Raw genomic sequence first — 16,567 nt, forward strand, 5'->3', positions numbered from 1 at the left:
AACCCTATATTTGATGATAAATCCTTTTTATGTGATATGTGCATGAGGTGCAGTGCATCCATAATAAAACACTTTGTTTTACTTTCCTTCTGGAACATCTGCAGTGTAACAGGCACTAAGGGAAGGCCGCTAGTTCTGGACAATAGTGTTTTATCGCGTGTTATTATAATTTGTGACTATATCGTGTCGTTAATGGATCGTGAGAACATAAAACCAGACTGAGAAGCTCTCTCGGCCTGAAACGATAAAGCAATAAACAAAAGAAAAAGGCTCAAATTTGAATGAATTTTCTGAAAAATAATTTATTTCCAGAGTAAAATAAACGATATGGTGCCATACAAAAAGTGTAAGAAAAGGGACAATGTCCAAACTGTAACTGCAGAGAGATCAGTAGAGTAGCAAGTCATGTGTGCAGAGTCTCTTTGAGGAGTTCAAATAGGAATAAATTCAGTGCTCTTCACGTAGTTTGACCTTGCACGTACAGCCTCATGTAACGTTTCTGTAACCTTTATGTCAACTATTACCGGCCTAGCATGAAGACACGGATTGTTTCTTTTTGCCCCAGTATACTACTTTCATCATATGAATTCCAAAAAAAATCCCAAATCTTTTTGTGACTTCAGACACACACATATACCCCGGATAATTAGATTATATATATATAGAATTTATACTTTCCTTTCAAACACAATCTAATAAAACCATTTGGGACTAATGAAATACATTACCCATAACCTCTTTAACGCGAATGTCAAAACACATCAAAATATTACTTCTTACATTTTCTCTTTTGCCCTTCCACTCTGGGCAGAGGCCAAAAAAAAAAAAAAGAAAAAAAAAAGAAATTACAATTAACATTCTCATTTAATTACTCCCTTATTAAGACATGTTAGGTTGAATAAACGCTGCAGATGTGAAAACAAACATGGTAACTCCTATAACTAGTCGCACTAGTCATAAACATATCAAATATGAATTGCACCTATGTGACAAGACTTGACAGTCTAGTCTAAGCAGTATCAAAAACTGTGTCTACGATACAGCAAGAGAACAAGAACAGTGAAAACGTCTAATAGGCCACTATAAGAACCCAGCCAGGGGGCTTCAGTTCTCTTTATATGACAAACCCCTCCTGCATCGGAATAAAATGCAGTGACTGATTAACTATTAGTCTGTAAACACTTGGCAACTTTTAAATAACCAGGGAACCACCCAAAACGATCTCATTTTTGAGAGTGACAGACAGAACACACACAGTGAAAAGGAAACTGTCATTTTTCACTCAGATCACTGGAATCATGACAGACCTACAAACAATATGGCAACTCTAGATGTAGTAGCATCGTGTCCACTCGCTAAGAAACATCAAGGACTGAGCCCCACAGAACTGGGGTTGTCCTCTATCTCCAAGTCAACACAGGAATTCACTGGCAACACTTGAACACCAACTTCGCTGCTATGTAAACGACTACAATGGACCCTTTCGAAGATGTGGAACACGGTGGAGAGCAACATTTTCTGTGACCTGAACGGGCTGTTAAATAGAACCAAAACATTTTGTTTTATTCTTTCAAGGAAAGAAGAATGAAGTCCTAAAAGAAAATCTCTTGAATGTCCACATTGTCCTTTTAGTTTTCTTTGACTTGCAAACTATAAAACGGACTCCATATTTTCACAGAACTCATGGTTCTCTAGGTTATATATAAACTTTGTCCTGTCCACGAGTTTGGGGCCGTCAGTGAGGGACGGGTAAAACTCAGTGGGCGTCAGGAAGCCCTCGTGGGTTTTGATGTATTTCTTGTAGTTCCTACGCAGGCAATACCACGTGGTGGTGTAGAGGAGGAAGGCGACGCCTTTGAGTACGATGGCGAGGCTCACGTAGAGATGCCTGTAAGCTACGTTGTCGTACAGCAGGCAGGCGCCCTTATCGCCGCAGTCTGTACTCCAGAACAGGCAAGTAGAGTCGATCCCAGCACCAAAGATGAGGGGAGGTGGGATGAATCCTGCAAAACAGAAACACTCACAATGTCAATGCGTCAATGCCAGCGCCTGTGTTTCCAGTCTTCGCGCTAAGCTAGGCCAAGAGTGTGATATCAATCTTCAGTCCATAAAACATGGTGTTGGAAGAAGTATCATTACGGTATGTACAACACTCAGTTTCAAGTAGAAGCTACGCATGAAAAAAGTGAGTAAAAGTGTTTTAGTTGTTCCTAAACTGTATTTGTGTGTGTGTCTGTGTCAGGCTGCATCCTGCTCAGAATGGCTGCTGTCATCAAGTAGCGTGAGGCTTACTGAACGTCCATGGTCATGTTCATTGTGTCTTATAACAAAGATGGCTACACATAAGCATATAGTAGATCTATAATACTTTCTTAGCACATGCACAGCATACCTACAGAGTTATACTCTCCGTCTTTGTTACCCAACCATTGTGTAAAATATTTATAAAAGAACTAAATTGGTCATACAAATGTAGTGAAGTACAACATTAAAATACTCAAAGGTGTACTTTACAGTGCTGGAGAATTGCACTGAGTCACTTTCCACTACTTACCCAATGTGTTCCTTCCATTAAATAATAAGGTTATGTCTCTCTTATGCACAGTATGTCTGCATGCTCCCAGGTAACTTGATCTAGACTTTTGTAATTGCATTACTTCTCCCACCTCCTCAAAGTGAAATAGCTTTAACGGACTCATCAGCTGTAATTGCATATGGCTGATCTGATTTATTCGTTTTGTATATGGAACCGAATAAACAAACAAAACATGTGAGCTGACTCGAGGAAGCCTCCCCTCCCGTGCAGTCACGATGGGGACTGTGGAAAAGGCTGCAAGTGTGCGAGTAATGAGACGGGTCTATGGTATCTGAAATTAAAATGTTATCTGATAACAGTTCTTACCAAGGAGTCGTAGCAAAAGAAACAACACTCCAAGCGCGTATGATTTCAGTTCAGGGCTCACGGTCCTTCAAGAGAAGCAGATTGAAAAACATTTTTTAGAAATTACATTTTTTTTTTTCCGCCCCCCAAATTGAATCATTCAATATAATAATAAAACCACAGAAATACCTAATTAGGATGATGACAGAGGGCGTCTGGGCCATCGCTCCAACCAGGCTGCAGGCACAGATCACGCACAGAAAGATGAGGAATGACTCCCGGCAGCCGGGCATCGGGCATTTCCCCGGGATCGCCGTGGCCAGTTTACTGTCAGCAGATACACAAGTGCATCCGGTCAGGTTCTGTGAACAGAAAAAGAAGAGAAGATTCAGCCGAAATCCTTTTACGCATCAACACGCAATTCATATTACAGGGAATTATATATCTGCTCTGCAAATTTGGAGAAAATCCCCATGCCAGCGCAGCGTAAATAAATGATCTGTTCTTTGGATCTTGAAAGAATTAAAAATTACTTTGGTAGCTGCAGCAGTGTAGCAGCAGCAACAGGGATAGTTTGTGCTGCCAAGCTGAGAGTAATTCTCTCCACATGTGATTTGAATATAGAAGGCATTAATCTGCAGGCAGCATCTGATCTCGAAACAACGAGAGTGCCACTTGACTGGCCAGCATGTGCTTGCTGATGATAAAGCTATAAAAATACTGCGATTTTAGAATAAACTGCTCGGTAGAGAGAACATATAAAAAAAATAAAAAATGTTTAAGCATCTAATCAGTCAGGTGGACAACTATCCCTTCCAATTTCATTTTACTGTTACAGATCGCCTTCACGAAGCTTAGTTACGAGTTTAAGACCTGAGAGATGTTCGACGTGGCCTCTGAGATTCCCGACCGGCTGCAGCCGGCGAAGCAGGCGGACAGGTAGGTGATGCCGTTGGAGCCGCACACGGGGCTGATGGAGGAGGTGAAGCAGCTGCAGTGACTGTTGCACTGAGCCTCGGGTTTCTCGCCCACCCGGAGCGTCCTGAACCGAGACACGGAGACAAAAAGAGCGTGAGGAAAAAGGCAAGTGGAAAGTGCATCATCTTGTACGAGGCACAAGACAGAACCGTCGGTGATATTATGGATCTCTGGTAACATCTCTATGGAAACTGCGACGCACTAATGTGCTAAGTGTTCTGGAGCGGGCCCGGTTCAAGCTATTAAATGGAAAAGCAGTACCACAGGTCGAAAGTCAGCGTCTACACAGGACCACGGACGAATAGCACTTTACCTCTGATGTAAGAAGAAATAAAAGCAAAAGCACAGGAGTCAAATGTTTTTGGGTTTTTTTTTTTTTTACTGAAGCTGAATGAAATAACGAATGGACCTTGGACTGACATAGATCTAAAGAGCGTGTAGGAAGTGAAAGCTACTTATCTAAATACATCAATCCTTCTCAGTAACACGGTGGCACTCAGAGCCTTAGAGACTTCATCAGTGGATGACCTGAACAAATTAAACTATTTATTAATGTGTTAAAGATCATTATCAATTCTATTACCGTAGTGTTAATCTAACTTCACTGAGCACATTTGCTATTCTAACACTGCTGCTGTAAATTATCTTCTCCACATTAAATTAATTTAACTGTTGTTTATTTCGCATATCGGATACTCAAAGTCATAAATATTACAAAAAAACAATTAATTGACAAATGCTTAACAAAGCTGTTGCAAGTACTGTTTGCTTGTCCGCTGACTGATTGAGGTCACTGCAGCTCGTGGAGGACTGAGTAGTGCGGCTGCAGTGGAAGCTGACATGCGGAGCCTCCGGGCTCTGCGGGTTCTCTGGCTTCTCCCGACCGACTACAGACGTGCTCATTAGGTTAACTGGTGATTCTAAGTGTGAGTGGTTGTCTGTCTCTCTGGGATAGACTAGCGATCTGTCCAGGGTGTACTCTGACTCCAGCCCCCTCCCCCCACCCCCCCGAGAGAACAAGCGGTTACAGAAAATTAATGAATGAATGCATTTGTTGTGAAGACGAGACTGCGACAAATCCCCGATTTTCTTAATGACACAAAAGTCTCATTACATTAATTGGAAACACTTCTGAACAGATGGGCTTTAATCTGGCTTTAAAATTAACCTGTAATCTCTTGTAAGTCCAATATTTCTGTTTCGTTTGTTTGATCGGGTTTTTTTTAATGACGTCATTTTCATTCAGAAATCCAATTAATTTTAAGTGGCACTATAGGTGTTATTTGTTGATTAGACGCACAAATCAGGTTGAGGGGAGGGGCCTCTGTGGATCATACCACAGATACGTGATCAGTTTGGGATGTAGTGAATTTGGAGGTCGGGTCTGAGTCAAACCGTTTTGTGTGTGTGTGTCTGTGTCAGTCTGCTGTGGGGTGGGGGTGTCTGGTCTGGAATGAAGGCCATGTGCAGCAGTTTCCCAGCAGAACATTGTATTCTCACAACACTGTCTCCTGTCAGTGCTTTTAATGTTATGGCTGATCGTTGTGTCTTCAGTTTTAGGGTTCTTCTCTGTATACACAAACAGTATTTATTAGTTTGTGTTTGATTTCATTTTACATGTTGACATTGTTCCGTTCTAGTCAATTTAATTGTGTATTTATTAGAAATAGAGTGAGCTAGACAACAAAAGGATTCACTGATGAACTGATCTCAATAAAATACACCTTAACTTATCATAACTGAGACATAATACATAAAAAAAACATCTACCATGATTAATCAGTATATAAGTGAATGGCCTGTGGCATAATAGCTTTGCTCTTAACCTTTTTTATGTGATTTCTGTCTGATTCTGAGAAGTCCGTCGTATTCGGTCTGTGCAGCCCTCAGCAACACAAGGGCACTTTCTGAATAGAAAATATTTCTGTGGACTCCACGAAATGACACAAAGTTGTTTGAATATAAAATAAGCCCACTGTGCCCCAATGAGCAGCGAAGATAAGAATTTTTATTCACACATTTAAAACTCCCCGCAGTTCACTTGTCATAAAGTCATCATGACTTGGCAGCAAGGTTACTTTTCATTTTTTCACTGCCGCCATTTACGGCTTCTATCGGTTCGTTACAGTGACTGGGGCCCTCATGACAGGAACCAAATGTTAATCTGTTGTTCAAATATAGTTCATTTTAGCTCATTTAAAATGCTTTGAAATGGACCAAAAGATCTTGCACGTGCAGAGACTCTCGTAAGACCAGTTATTCAAGTTCAACTTTCTATAACTTCATAGGAACCACCAACGGTTGATGATTAGATCAGATCAGAAAGGACTAGAGGTAGGAATGCTAACAAGTTATCACTCGTTTGGTGTTTCTTTTAACACTTGAGTGAAAAATGAGCTCAAATCTTATCAGAATACAGTTAGGTAGTCCTCTAACCAATCAGAGCTAATTTGTCATAACTAAAATCAACTCAGATGACGTGTTTCTGTTTTGCTCTTACACATCTGTCCACCACTGCATAAAGGCTAAGTAAGCAGAGAGGGAAGTCAACTTCCATCAACTCGCAGCCTCACAAATCTCACTGTTAAATACAAAATCCAAATACTGAGGTTCTCTCTTACTCGTTGGGATATGGCACCGTCACTCCTGCAACTGGACCTGTGTCGCACCCAAGGAACAGGAAGGAGACGTAGCAGGCGGTGGAGATCAGGTTGACCAGCATGGCCATGCGGATGGCTCCCAGAGCCGAGAGGTTCAGCTTCTTCACCAGCAGACCGCCCATGAAGATCCCCAGACACGCACACGGAATGGCTGTCATACCTTAAAAAAAAAAACAAAAAAACAAAGTTGGTACAAAACGTGGTTGTTTAATGTTCCGGCATGTACGCAAATGCATGTATGACCGGACATGTGCTCTGCTCACAGACCTAACAGCTGGTTTGCTGAGGTGGTGGTGAGGTTGAACTGCTGTTCGAGGTATTTCCCCAGAAAGGCTGCAAAGCCAGCCACGACGGCGATCTCCATGCAGGCCGCCAGGATGATGCAGGTGAACACTGGGTTCGACAGGAGGTGCTTGGTAACCTTGGGGATCACTGGTTATGAAGAAACAAGTAGGGGTGAGCTTCACTGTGCCAGGCAGGACTATCTTCAATCTTCAATCGCCTTTGTTGTATCATATAGTTCTGATCCCACATCAATTATAAACCACTGATCTCCTGGACCTTTCAACTGGGCTCAACACAACAACAAAACAGACACATCTGAGACATTCCAGAGTCTGAAAACTAGTCTTTTAGTTCATGAGTTGCTTATGTAACAGAAACTTTTGAAACTTTAAAGCAGCTGCAGTGGTGGAATCTGCTGCAACTGCTGTTAAGTCCTGCATTTAAAGCACAGCTCTGAGGTGTGTGTGCTACTCTGATAACAGAAACTGCTTATACTTGGTATTGCTACTTTTAAATGATCTGAACACTTCCTCTACAGCTGAGTCGGTATAAATACATGACAAATTATGCAAACTTTTAAAAGTTTCCTTTTTAATATGCATTTCTTAAATACTCAACATTATTCCGTGTGTTTTGACACAATTTGCACGTGAGCGAATGTTGCATGGAGACTGAAATGAAGCAGGACTGGTGCAGGATTAAACTGGATGCTGCACACTCACCCCTGAGTTGCTGACAGCAGGTGGGGCTGTTGGCAGGCTCGTGGTTGAGCGTGACTCCATTGCTGGGCTTTGGAGCCTCGTACTCTGAGCTCTGAGAGGGAGGAAGCATAACCTGCTCGCTTTCTGCCCCCTCCTCTCTCTCCTTCGTCGGCAGCGACTGAGGGAAGCCGAACATGAAGAGAGCCGAGGTAAAGAGTAAGGCACCGCACAGGAGGAAGCCGGCCCACCAGGCCCCGATCCACCGCGGGTCGTCTGGTGTGATGCCCAAGTGACCTGCGGGGAGACAGAGCATGATTTTTTAAAAAAAGCTCAAAGCACATGAGAGAAAGAACAGAAACAATATCTCCTGAGGGGAAAACCTAACTCACTGGTGTCGATGAAGATAGCGTCGACGTAGAACTTAGTGCAGAGAGAGCCGAGGATGAAGCCGCAGGCCGGTCCGAACACCAGTGTAGAGAAGAGGATTCCTGCACAAAAAAAAAAATCACAACTTTAATGTTTGATTGGGTCACACTTCACTCATCTTGTACAGTTTTGCTGATCGGAAACCAAGCACTGGAATCATTAGATGCTCTGCACGGTACAGTCCATTGCTGCTAGATGGTGCTAAACACTTGTGGTGGCTGAAGGGACAAAACGCATCAAAGTGTGCACTGCAACAAAGTATTTTCAAAAACTGCATTTATTGGCTGTTTTCCCTTCACTTCAACACTGTTCTTAAGTGGCCTTTTTTCCAGAAGGTACAGTGTGAAGCATGACAGCAAACAGGGAAGTTTTGTGGCTGTCATAAAAGATCAGATCAGCCTGTTAAAACCACAGGGCAATTGCAGCAGTGCTGGTGACAGCAGCACCCGCAGTGACTGCGCTCGTTACGCTCACACGGCTCGGGCCTCCCAAACTCAGGCGAGTAACGCACCGAGCAAACAGACACAGGCAGCGCGCGCGCGCACACCTGACGACACAAACCAGTTGTTTTGTCCCAATCTGCTTCTAGCTGGCAGCTGGAAGTGAAATGTGGAGCTCGATCCAAAGTCCTCATTAGAGCTCTGTCAGCAGGGAGAGAGTCTGGCACTGTGACTCAGACTGCAGGCAGATAATGAAGACTCAAAGCTCAATTTGGGAGACAAAATTCTCCCCGACTGTATGTCGTGTGATCTGTGCTATTATTAGACGAGCGAGAGTGGAGAGATGGACTGTATCTAGAACACGGCGATAAACCAAATCTAAGTTTGTCCGCTGCTACGCGCAGGAACTGCCGGGCTAGTTTGAAATGGTTGGCAAATCCAAGTCAATGAAGTCATCCCTGCAAAGTCTGCTTCCTGCTCTTGCGTCCATTAATGACATTGCTTTACCGGCTGCAGGCCGCCCTGAACATTTCTTGCTATCAGCATGGCATCTCCAGTAAGATGTTGTTTGAATGCCAGGAGCGGCTACTTAATGAACACGAGCATGGAAACTGTGACTAAGCTTTGTACACTGTGTCTCTGTTAGTGCTGAGAGTGAATGCATGGTCCGCTTCCTGCCTTGACCACCCACATAGGAAGGGAGTCAACACATAAACGTAGCCTCACTCAACATCACAGTTTATTCTTCGCATAAAGGAAATGGCTCACAGATTTGTTAGGTGGGGCTCTGTACCTATTATGCTGTAGAACCGGGCTCTTGTCAGCAAGATGAGAAGTAAAACAAAAGAAAAGGGGTCTTTGATGTAGGAATGGGAACTTCTTTCTTTATAAGAATACAACTGAAACATTCTTGTGGTTAACAGTTAAACCAGCACGGAAATTGTACAAAGGCACAGAGGAGGCACCAAAGTATGACAGGTTTTTACCTCTTCCTTCTACAAATGCAGATTTTGTGCCAGATATATGGATGTGGATGAATATAGATATGAGCAATGAAAGTTGTTGTTTTTTTTGTTTTTTTTTTTAATCGGCGGTTGAACATATACAGACAGAGGTATTCCCGCAAACACATACAGGCACAGGGTAGAGTTGTTATAGCGTTCAGGGAATGTTTACTATTAACAAAAGTAGGCGTGTAACTTTGCAGTACTTTCGCACAAAAAAAAAGGGGGGTGGGGGGGGTTGCAGCCACAACGTGACAACCAAATTTGCCTGTGGTGTTGCAAATAAGGCCGGTGCACTGTTTCCTTAGAGATCGGGTGTTGTCTTCTCTTAGCAACAACATCACGATTGCTTTCAACACAGGAAACCTCAAAGAGGAAATTCAGTTAGCACAATCACCTTCCAGGAGATGATGGCTCTGTTAAACCGCAAGGCCACGACCACTGAGAGGATAAATGTTTCCAGAGTTCTCTGCCTACCCCCGGTTGATTTAAGAAGCCCTGTCTCCTCGCCGATAACATTGCGCCACAGCACGAGCATGTGGAGACGATCAGCGGTCCGCGAGAGAGCGCACCTCCTTATCAGTCTGCCGCTTCTGAGCAAGAAGCAAGGGAATGGGCTTCACTCAGAATAACTTTTACTCCAATTCTTCTTGCAAAGAATTACACGTAAAGATAAACAGCAGATTTATGTGCGACACTGGGCTGGTGGTAGCATAGCTCTGCATAAAACAACTAGCTCAGCACAGCCCAAAGTTAAACTAAAAACATTTTACATGTTATATCCTGTTTGTTTAATAATAACTCAAACTGAAATGCAGCTGTAGAGTTTCTGTATCTCCTCTGGTGGTTACCAGGAAACCTGAACAAAACAACCCTGAATGTCGTTTGCCACCAAATTTAGGCGACTCCTCCTAAAACCACCAATTTTCATCTAGCTCCAACACATCACCAGTGTTAATGCTAATATTGTGCTAGCTGACTCCACGCCTTGTACTGAAAAAAGTAGTTTTAAGATTGATCCCACCTCGCATGTCTTTATGCTGAATATGAAGCTACAGCTTGATTAGCTTAGCATAAAACAACAAGGACCCTGGCTCTGTCCAAAACTAACAAAACCTTTCAATCATACATGTTACATGTTGAGAGTAGAAGTGGATAAGACGGGATTTGGCACTAGCCCACGTAAAAGAGCAAACTGTCGATATGAATGAGAACTAACATAAATTAGCAAATGTAGCGAAACGTTTTCCTTTCATAAAGGCAGGTTGTGTCTTCCATTTTCTACACTGCAATTTTTTTTTTCGCACAATTGTCAACTTTAACCTTTGCGAGCAGATATTGTAATGTAAAGGAGCCGTTAACTCTCATAACTGAAGAAAATATCACACAATCCCCGACTGGTAACATCAGTAGCAGAGCAGAGGACATGAATGACCTTTAGCATAATTTAAGATCTAAATTTGATTTACCTTTGTCGCCTCAGTTCACAGTTATTCTTATTCTCTTGATCTTATTTCAAATAACCAACAGTACCCGGCGTCCCTTTGCTCTGAGGCCGCCGATAAAAAGACAAGTACAAGCGGCGGAGGGACATATTTCATTTTTTTTCATGACAGGATTGAGAAGGGGGAAAAAGAAAAAAACGGAAACCTAAGTTAAGCACATTAAATCTCCATGAAGGACAATACTCAACCACAGCCCTGCATAATCTTTGTAATACACTACTTTTGCAAATTGCCTCTAAATCCCTTTTCCCTTGCAGCGGTCCCCTTACAAGATAAGCACAAAACAAACTAATTTGTTCATGTTGTACTTCACTCAAGCCTTTTAGTACCCTGTGAATTATACTCTCCGGGGAGCATGTCAGATGTAATTCAATAACAAAGCTCGGGCCTAGTGTTTTTGTCTGCCTCTAATTTATTTAGAGACCAGTAGAAAAGACCACTGTCCATGATGCTTGTCCTTTCCCAGATATTAATTAACCCACGGATGAAACCCATGACCCGTGCGCCACGTTTGATGAGTGAATGCGAAATGCATCCAAAAAATAACAAAAAAAATGATGATGACGATAAAAAATACAGAGGGTTGTTCTTCAGAATCAGTATTTCGTAGGTAGCTCTCGTGGTTAAGTAAGTGGTCACTGATCTCACGCTGTGTATCACAGCATTTCTTACACCTGTGCTTTCGCACAACTTTTCAACCACATAGTAGAAGCGTTTCCATCGTTATACACGTTCATGCAACCAACAAGTTAACCCATAACCAAAAATAGGATGGTTATGACAGGCTGGGCTGTGCTCTTTATCAAATCACTCCCGAGACTATACTGTGGCACCATTTAATGCTGTGTGACACAGATATTAGTCCTCCACAAAGCTAATGGGTCTTTGTTTCTTTAGACAATTAAAAAAAAATGAATAACACCGCACTGAGGTTAAACACAAACGTTAATTGAAATATCAGACAGAACTAAGCCACACTCTACTTGATGTGGGTTTTGTCATGTGTGCAGCCCAAACTGCGCGACTACGTGAACCGTAGGTAACGTAAGTCTGCTAACTGTGCTTTTGCCAAGACAACTGCTTGTTTTGAGGAGGACTGACACTAATCACTACTCACCGACACCGCGCTAACTAGCTGTTACACTCTGCTGCAAAGATCCTGTAGTCAAAAAGCAGCACCACAGAAGCGCTGTGTGCTTTTCCTGCGCTCACTGTAAGTGGCAGTCTCAATAATAAATAATTACCTATCTGTGTAGCAGGTCGATGCGCACGCTGAATTGTAGCATGAAACTGATTCGCGTCCGCTACCCACTGAAAACATAAATTGGCCTTGAGTATCTTTGCTGCTCTGACTGTACAAAAAGGAATTCCTCCTTCCTCCGCCATTAATCCTGCTCAAGTTGGCTCAGTAATCCCCTTAGCTAAATAAGAGCAAGGGACGCTGCAATGTAGGAGGCCAAACAATAGCTTGTGCCACTTTCACGAGGGGCCACGCTGAAACCGAGACTGACCTAAATGAGTAAGAGAGAGACTCTCAACTCTGGGGTTCAAGTCAGAAAATGAATCAAGAGCACTGGGAAGAAAAAAAAGAAAGAAAAAAAAAGAAAAAGTCCACACACAAGGGCTGCACAAAGCAGACACAAGATTTTAAGGTTACATTTAAAGTTGAGGCAAAGCCCTGGCCTCGTCTGCCGTACATCACGGCGCTGAAATCCTCTCTGTGGAAGCACAAAGACATTTTTAAGATGGAAGAGCTGCTGGAGAAATAGGCCAGAGGTGTCAAGCTGAGCTCAGGCTATTTCGTGCACGTCCCACTGAAAAAAAAAAAAAAGCTGACGGCATTCACACTGACAGACACAAAAGACTCAGACGACCGTCTTAACTCACGGCCAGCAGATGTCCTCTGCATCCTCTGCTGAGCACAATGAGCATGCAGGTGTTGACGGCAACTGTAAAATATTCAGTCATCAGCAAACTCTGAAAAAGCGCAAATTTGACTCGCATGTTTGTGTCCACAGTGTCTCTCGTTTAGGATTTGGTAGCTGCAAAATTTCATTTAAGTGGCACCATTTTGCACAGCTATATAGCATTTTATGTACTACATTCTTGTTAGCTGATGGATGAAAAAGTGAAGCAATGGAGGAAGAGAGTTTCTGGGCTGAGCTGCATTAAGGAAAACATAATGGTTAGATACTAGCATGGGGATAGCAAAAACATGTTAGCGTAACACTGGCGTAAAAAGCATCAGCGAATTGCTTTGGAGGACCATGGTGAATGAGTGTGAGGAGCTTGGTGCTCTTTGGTCCCAGCTTTCATAGCTCCTCACGACTACTTCAACCTCGCACTCAGCTCCGTAGCCAGAACCACTGACTACAAGGTAAAATGGCACAAAAGTGTGTGGACCAGATTGATTGCAAGCTGAAGTAACGGCCTATGTTGAAACAGTGTCAAGCAACCCATCACTTTTTATCTCCTTTTTCTAATTTATCGTCGCTGGAAAACCTTTCCAAACCACTCCAGGATTTACAAGTTCTACATGCAATCAGAATGATTGGTCGATGGTGAAGATTGAATGTTGCTGGGCGAGGGCGGGGTGAGAGCGTAATTAAGTTATCAGCACTGATGATGCAGCAGAAAACCTTCTTGCTTACATGTATCACCTTTTTTAATAGGACATAAGCGCATCGCCTGCCCGGTTATTGATCTCATTACTGTTTCTGCTAATCCCTTCCACGTCCCTGACTGATTCCTGATCAGTTTTCTGTGGGGCGGGGGGGCTGATTAAAGCGGAGCCGGCTGTAGAACCGAGGGCTATATTTGCAAAGCGTTTACGTTCATCTGGAATTTCTCAGCCAAAGAAAATAATAAAATCTGTCTGTGCGACGTTAATGCTACATAACATACAGCACAGGAAATTTACGCTCAGCCATCGACGTTCTGCCCTGCGAAGATATCCAGCGTATTCCTGAGGTTTCCATTCTTACATGTAATCTGCGTTTAATAGATTAGAAGGAGGCATTGTTGCCGCCTTTCTTCGTGAAACAAAGCCGCGTTTTGGCCCGTTGACTCCTTTCCGCCGTGATTGCATGTTCCCAGCGGCGTAGATGAAGGAGTATGAGTTGCTAGCATCTGATAAACTCAGAGGTAAACAACCCGGCTGGACTGTGCGGATCAGTTCTTAACTAGAACCCAAATCTGATTTCCATCCCTGCACCGCGCAGACTGTGTGCTGCTTTCATTTAAGTGATAAACTGAATCTTGTCAATCAGTGGCTTTATTTAATCAGTGCATTATACCCAGTGTATAATCTTTTTAAATTATCTACACACAACTTTCGTTTTTATCTGCCCTTTTATAAGTAAATGTGAAAGTAGGTATCAGGTCATCAAAAGTTACTCCAGCATGTTTCGTAAATCTGCTAATAACACAGACTAATAACGCAGACAGATGAACTAACTACGTGAGACCACGTGATTAGTCCACAAGTACAAACTGTAATTCAAGAAATAATTGAATTTATCTGTGTGTCTAGTAAAAGTTTCATCTTCTGGTGTCTTTTTTTTTTGTCGGCGTCAAATCTGATCTCAGACACAAAGGCCTCAGCTCACTGTGAATCCACAGTCGCTCTGTGGGGAACTGACCAAATTCTTATCAGCACGATCCAAACATTCTCATTTTCAGAGAATATCTGAACCACTCCCACTTCTATTTTTGTATTGTACCATGAACGTGTTAATTCTGCTCAGCCACATGACGCGTGGCTGACGCCTAAGAGAAAAAAAAAAGACACAAACTAATTCACGAGAAATATTCAGACAAGAATAAAAACCATTTTCCTGACATAAAATACGACTTAAATTCCGTAAACACAAAAGCCAACATGTCAGACGACGACTCCAGAGTTACGTAAACGGCGACAGGATTACAGAAGACAGGTAAAAGTCAGAGTCGCCTCTAAGGTGAAGTCTATTTTGATGAGGTACAGTGGAGATTAATGGCCGCCAAATCTTCTAACAGCATTAGACGGCAGCTTTCGCCGCAGGAACGACCCGCCTGAGTGGCTTTTCGTATCAGCGTCAAACATTATTCTCAATGAAGACGGGAAGTCTCGCTGACGCTTCTTCTTTAGCAACTTCCACGTCCAGCAAAACCACAGATTTCTCAAATGTTCTAGTCAAAGCGTTAATGGTCGTTTTTTTGTTTTGTTTGTTTGGTTTGTTTTTTCAGAAAATCCAATAGTTGTTTTTAGATACCGTCCCACATAGATCGCCTGTTTCTCACTTTAATGTTCGAGCTCTAAACAAATGTGGTTGTTGGTCAGCTGTAGCCTATAGTAACCCTCCACACCGCCATGACCTAAATAACAAGCCGAAGCTTAAAGTAGGCTCTCAACTCACATTCGAATGCCATTACACCGGGATCATCCTACTTTAACTTCTGTTTGCGTCAAACCACCTCAAATTTTAAGCCACACGTCCAGCGTGATGTGGTTTTCAGTGGAACCAGAGCAGACGCGTGTTTAAATCAACCGATGCCATAGAGCTGCTATATTAACATGTGAAACTGCAGCCTGAGGTCCGGCTTAATACTATTAGCATTTTGACCCTGAGGATGAGCGGTGGGGTCACTGCAGAGCGCCCTCTGGCCCTTTTTCTCGCCGCCCTGCCGCGTTAAGCCGAACCGCCGCTCGGTTTAAGCCCGCAGAGGTCGCAGCCTGACATGGGAGGTCGACGTCGGGCCTTCGCCGGCTCTTATCAGCCGCCTCCTGATATGAGTCTAGACTGCCGATGACTTCCACCAGGTTTACTGTACACACACTCGTGCAGTGGTGTTTATCTTACTCAGTCGTCGGATAATTCGACGCAAAACACACAGCAGCTTTACACAGACGCCGGCATTTCTCACGTTTTATCTCCCGATGACATAAGCCTGTTACTTTTACATATACTGTGAGTTACAGCACAAATATCTGAGGCACGATGCATAAAATCCATAAAGTAGATGCCAGTGAGCTTGAACTGGTTTGAAGAAGTTATATACACCAGCCACAACATTATGACTACTCACAGGAGAAATGAGTAACATTTACCATTTTGTGGTAACTCTGTGTTCTATTGGGAAACGTTTATACCTGGTATTCGTGTGGTTGTTACTTAGACATGTACCACCCACCTAGACCAGACCAGACCAGACCAGACCAGACCTCCCCACCCCATAGCAATGACACTCCAGCAGGATGTAGCCTGACACAGACACACCCACGAAAACGATTTAGGAACAACTCCAAAAACATGAAAAACAGCACAAAGTGTTGACCTGGTCTCCAAAGTATCCGTGGGATGTAGTGGAACAAGTCTGATCCACAGTGGCCTCTCCCCTCAACCCACAGGACCCAAAGACCCCCAGGGAGGTGGTCATAATGTTATGCAAGATCGATTTATATCTAAGTATAAATGTAAAATAAAACATCTAATGTACATATGTATCTTTTGTTACTAAAATATAAATTGAAGCAATTGTCGATGATTCAATTAACAGCAATAATTTAAATTATTTAGTTATTCTTTAATTTTAATTAAAGCTTCTAAATGAAAGTCTATTAGTTTTTGGCCAAAATGTTCCTTTTTTTAAGATAAAATTAGTCTTTTTGTAAATTAAATAACTAAAAGAATCCTTACTCCCAGTCA

General features: G+C 42.7%; 1 protein-coding gene across 1 annotated transcript in view; it reads right to left on the reverse strand.

Annotated features, from left to right (window-relative positions):
- Nucleotides 1–282: 282 nt before the first annotated feature.
- The window catches only part of slco3a1a (solute carrier organic anion transporter family member 3A1a), a 34,670-nt gene continuing 18,385 nt past the window's right edge, over nt 283–16,567 (reverse strand). The window contains exons 3-10 of the mRNA XM_047596129.1: nt 7,895–7,993; nt 7,527–7,799; nt 6,787–6,951; nt 6,481–6,679; nt 3,755–3,923; nt 3,071–3,243; nt 2,903–2,967; nt 283–2,003 (exon numbers count right to left, since the gene is read on the reverse strand). Coding sequence (XP_047452085.1) covers nt 1,651–2,003; nt 2,903–2,967; nt 3,071–3,243; nt 3,755–3,923; nt 6,481–6,679; nt 6,787–6,951; nt 7,527–7,799; nt 7,895–7,993 — 1,496 coding nt within the window. The 3' untranslated portion in view covers nt 283–1,650. The remainder of the gene's footprint in view (nt 2,004–2,902; nt 2,968–3,070; nt 3,244–3,754; nt 3,924–6,480; nt 6,680–6,786; nt 6,952–7,526; nt 7,800–7,894; nt 7,994–16,567) is intronic.

Source organism: Mugil cephalus, chromosome 10 (genome assembly GCF_022458985.1).
Source record: "Mugil cephalus isolate CIBA_MC_2020 chromosome 10, CIBA_Mcephalus_1.1, whole genome shotgun sequence".
In the NCBI taxonomy this organism is placed as follows: Eukaryota; Metazoa; Chordata; class Actinopteri; order Mugiliformes; family Mugilidae; genus Mugil; species Mugil cephalus.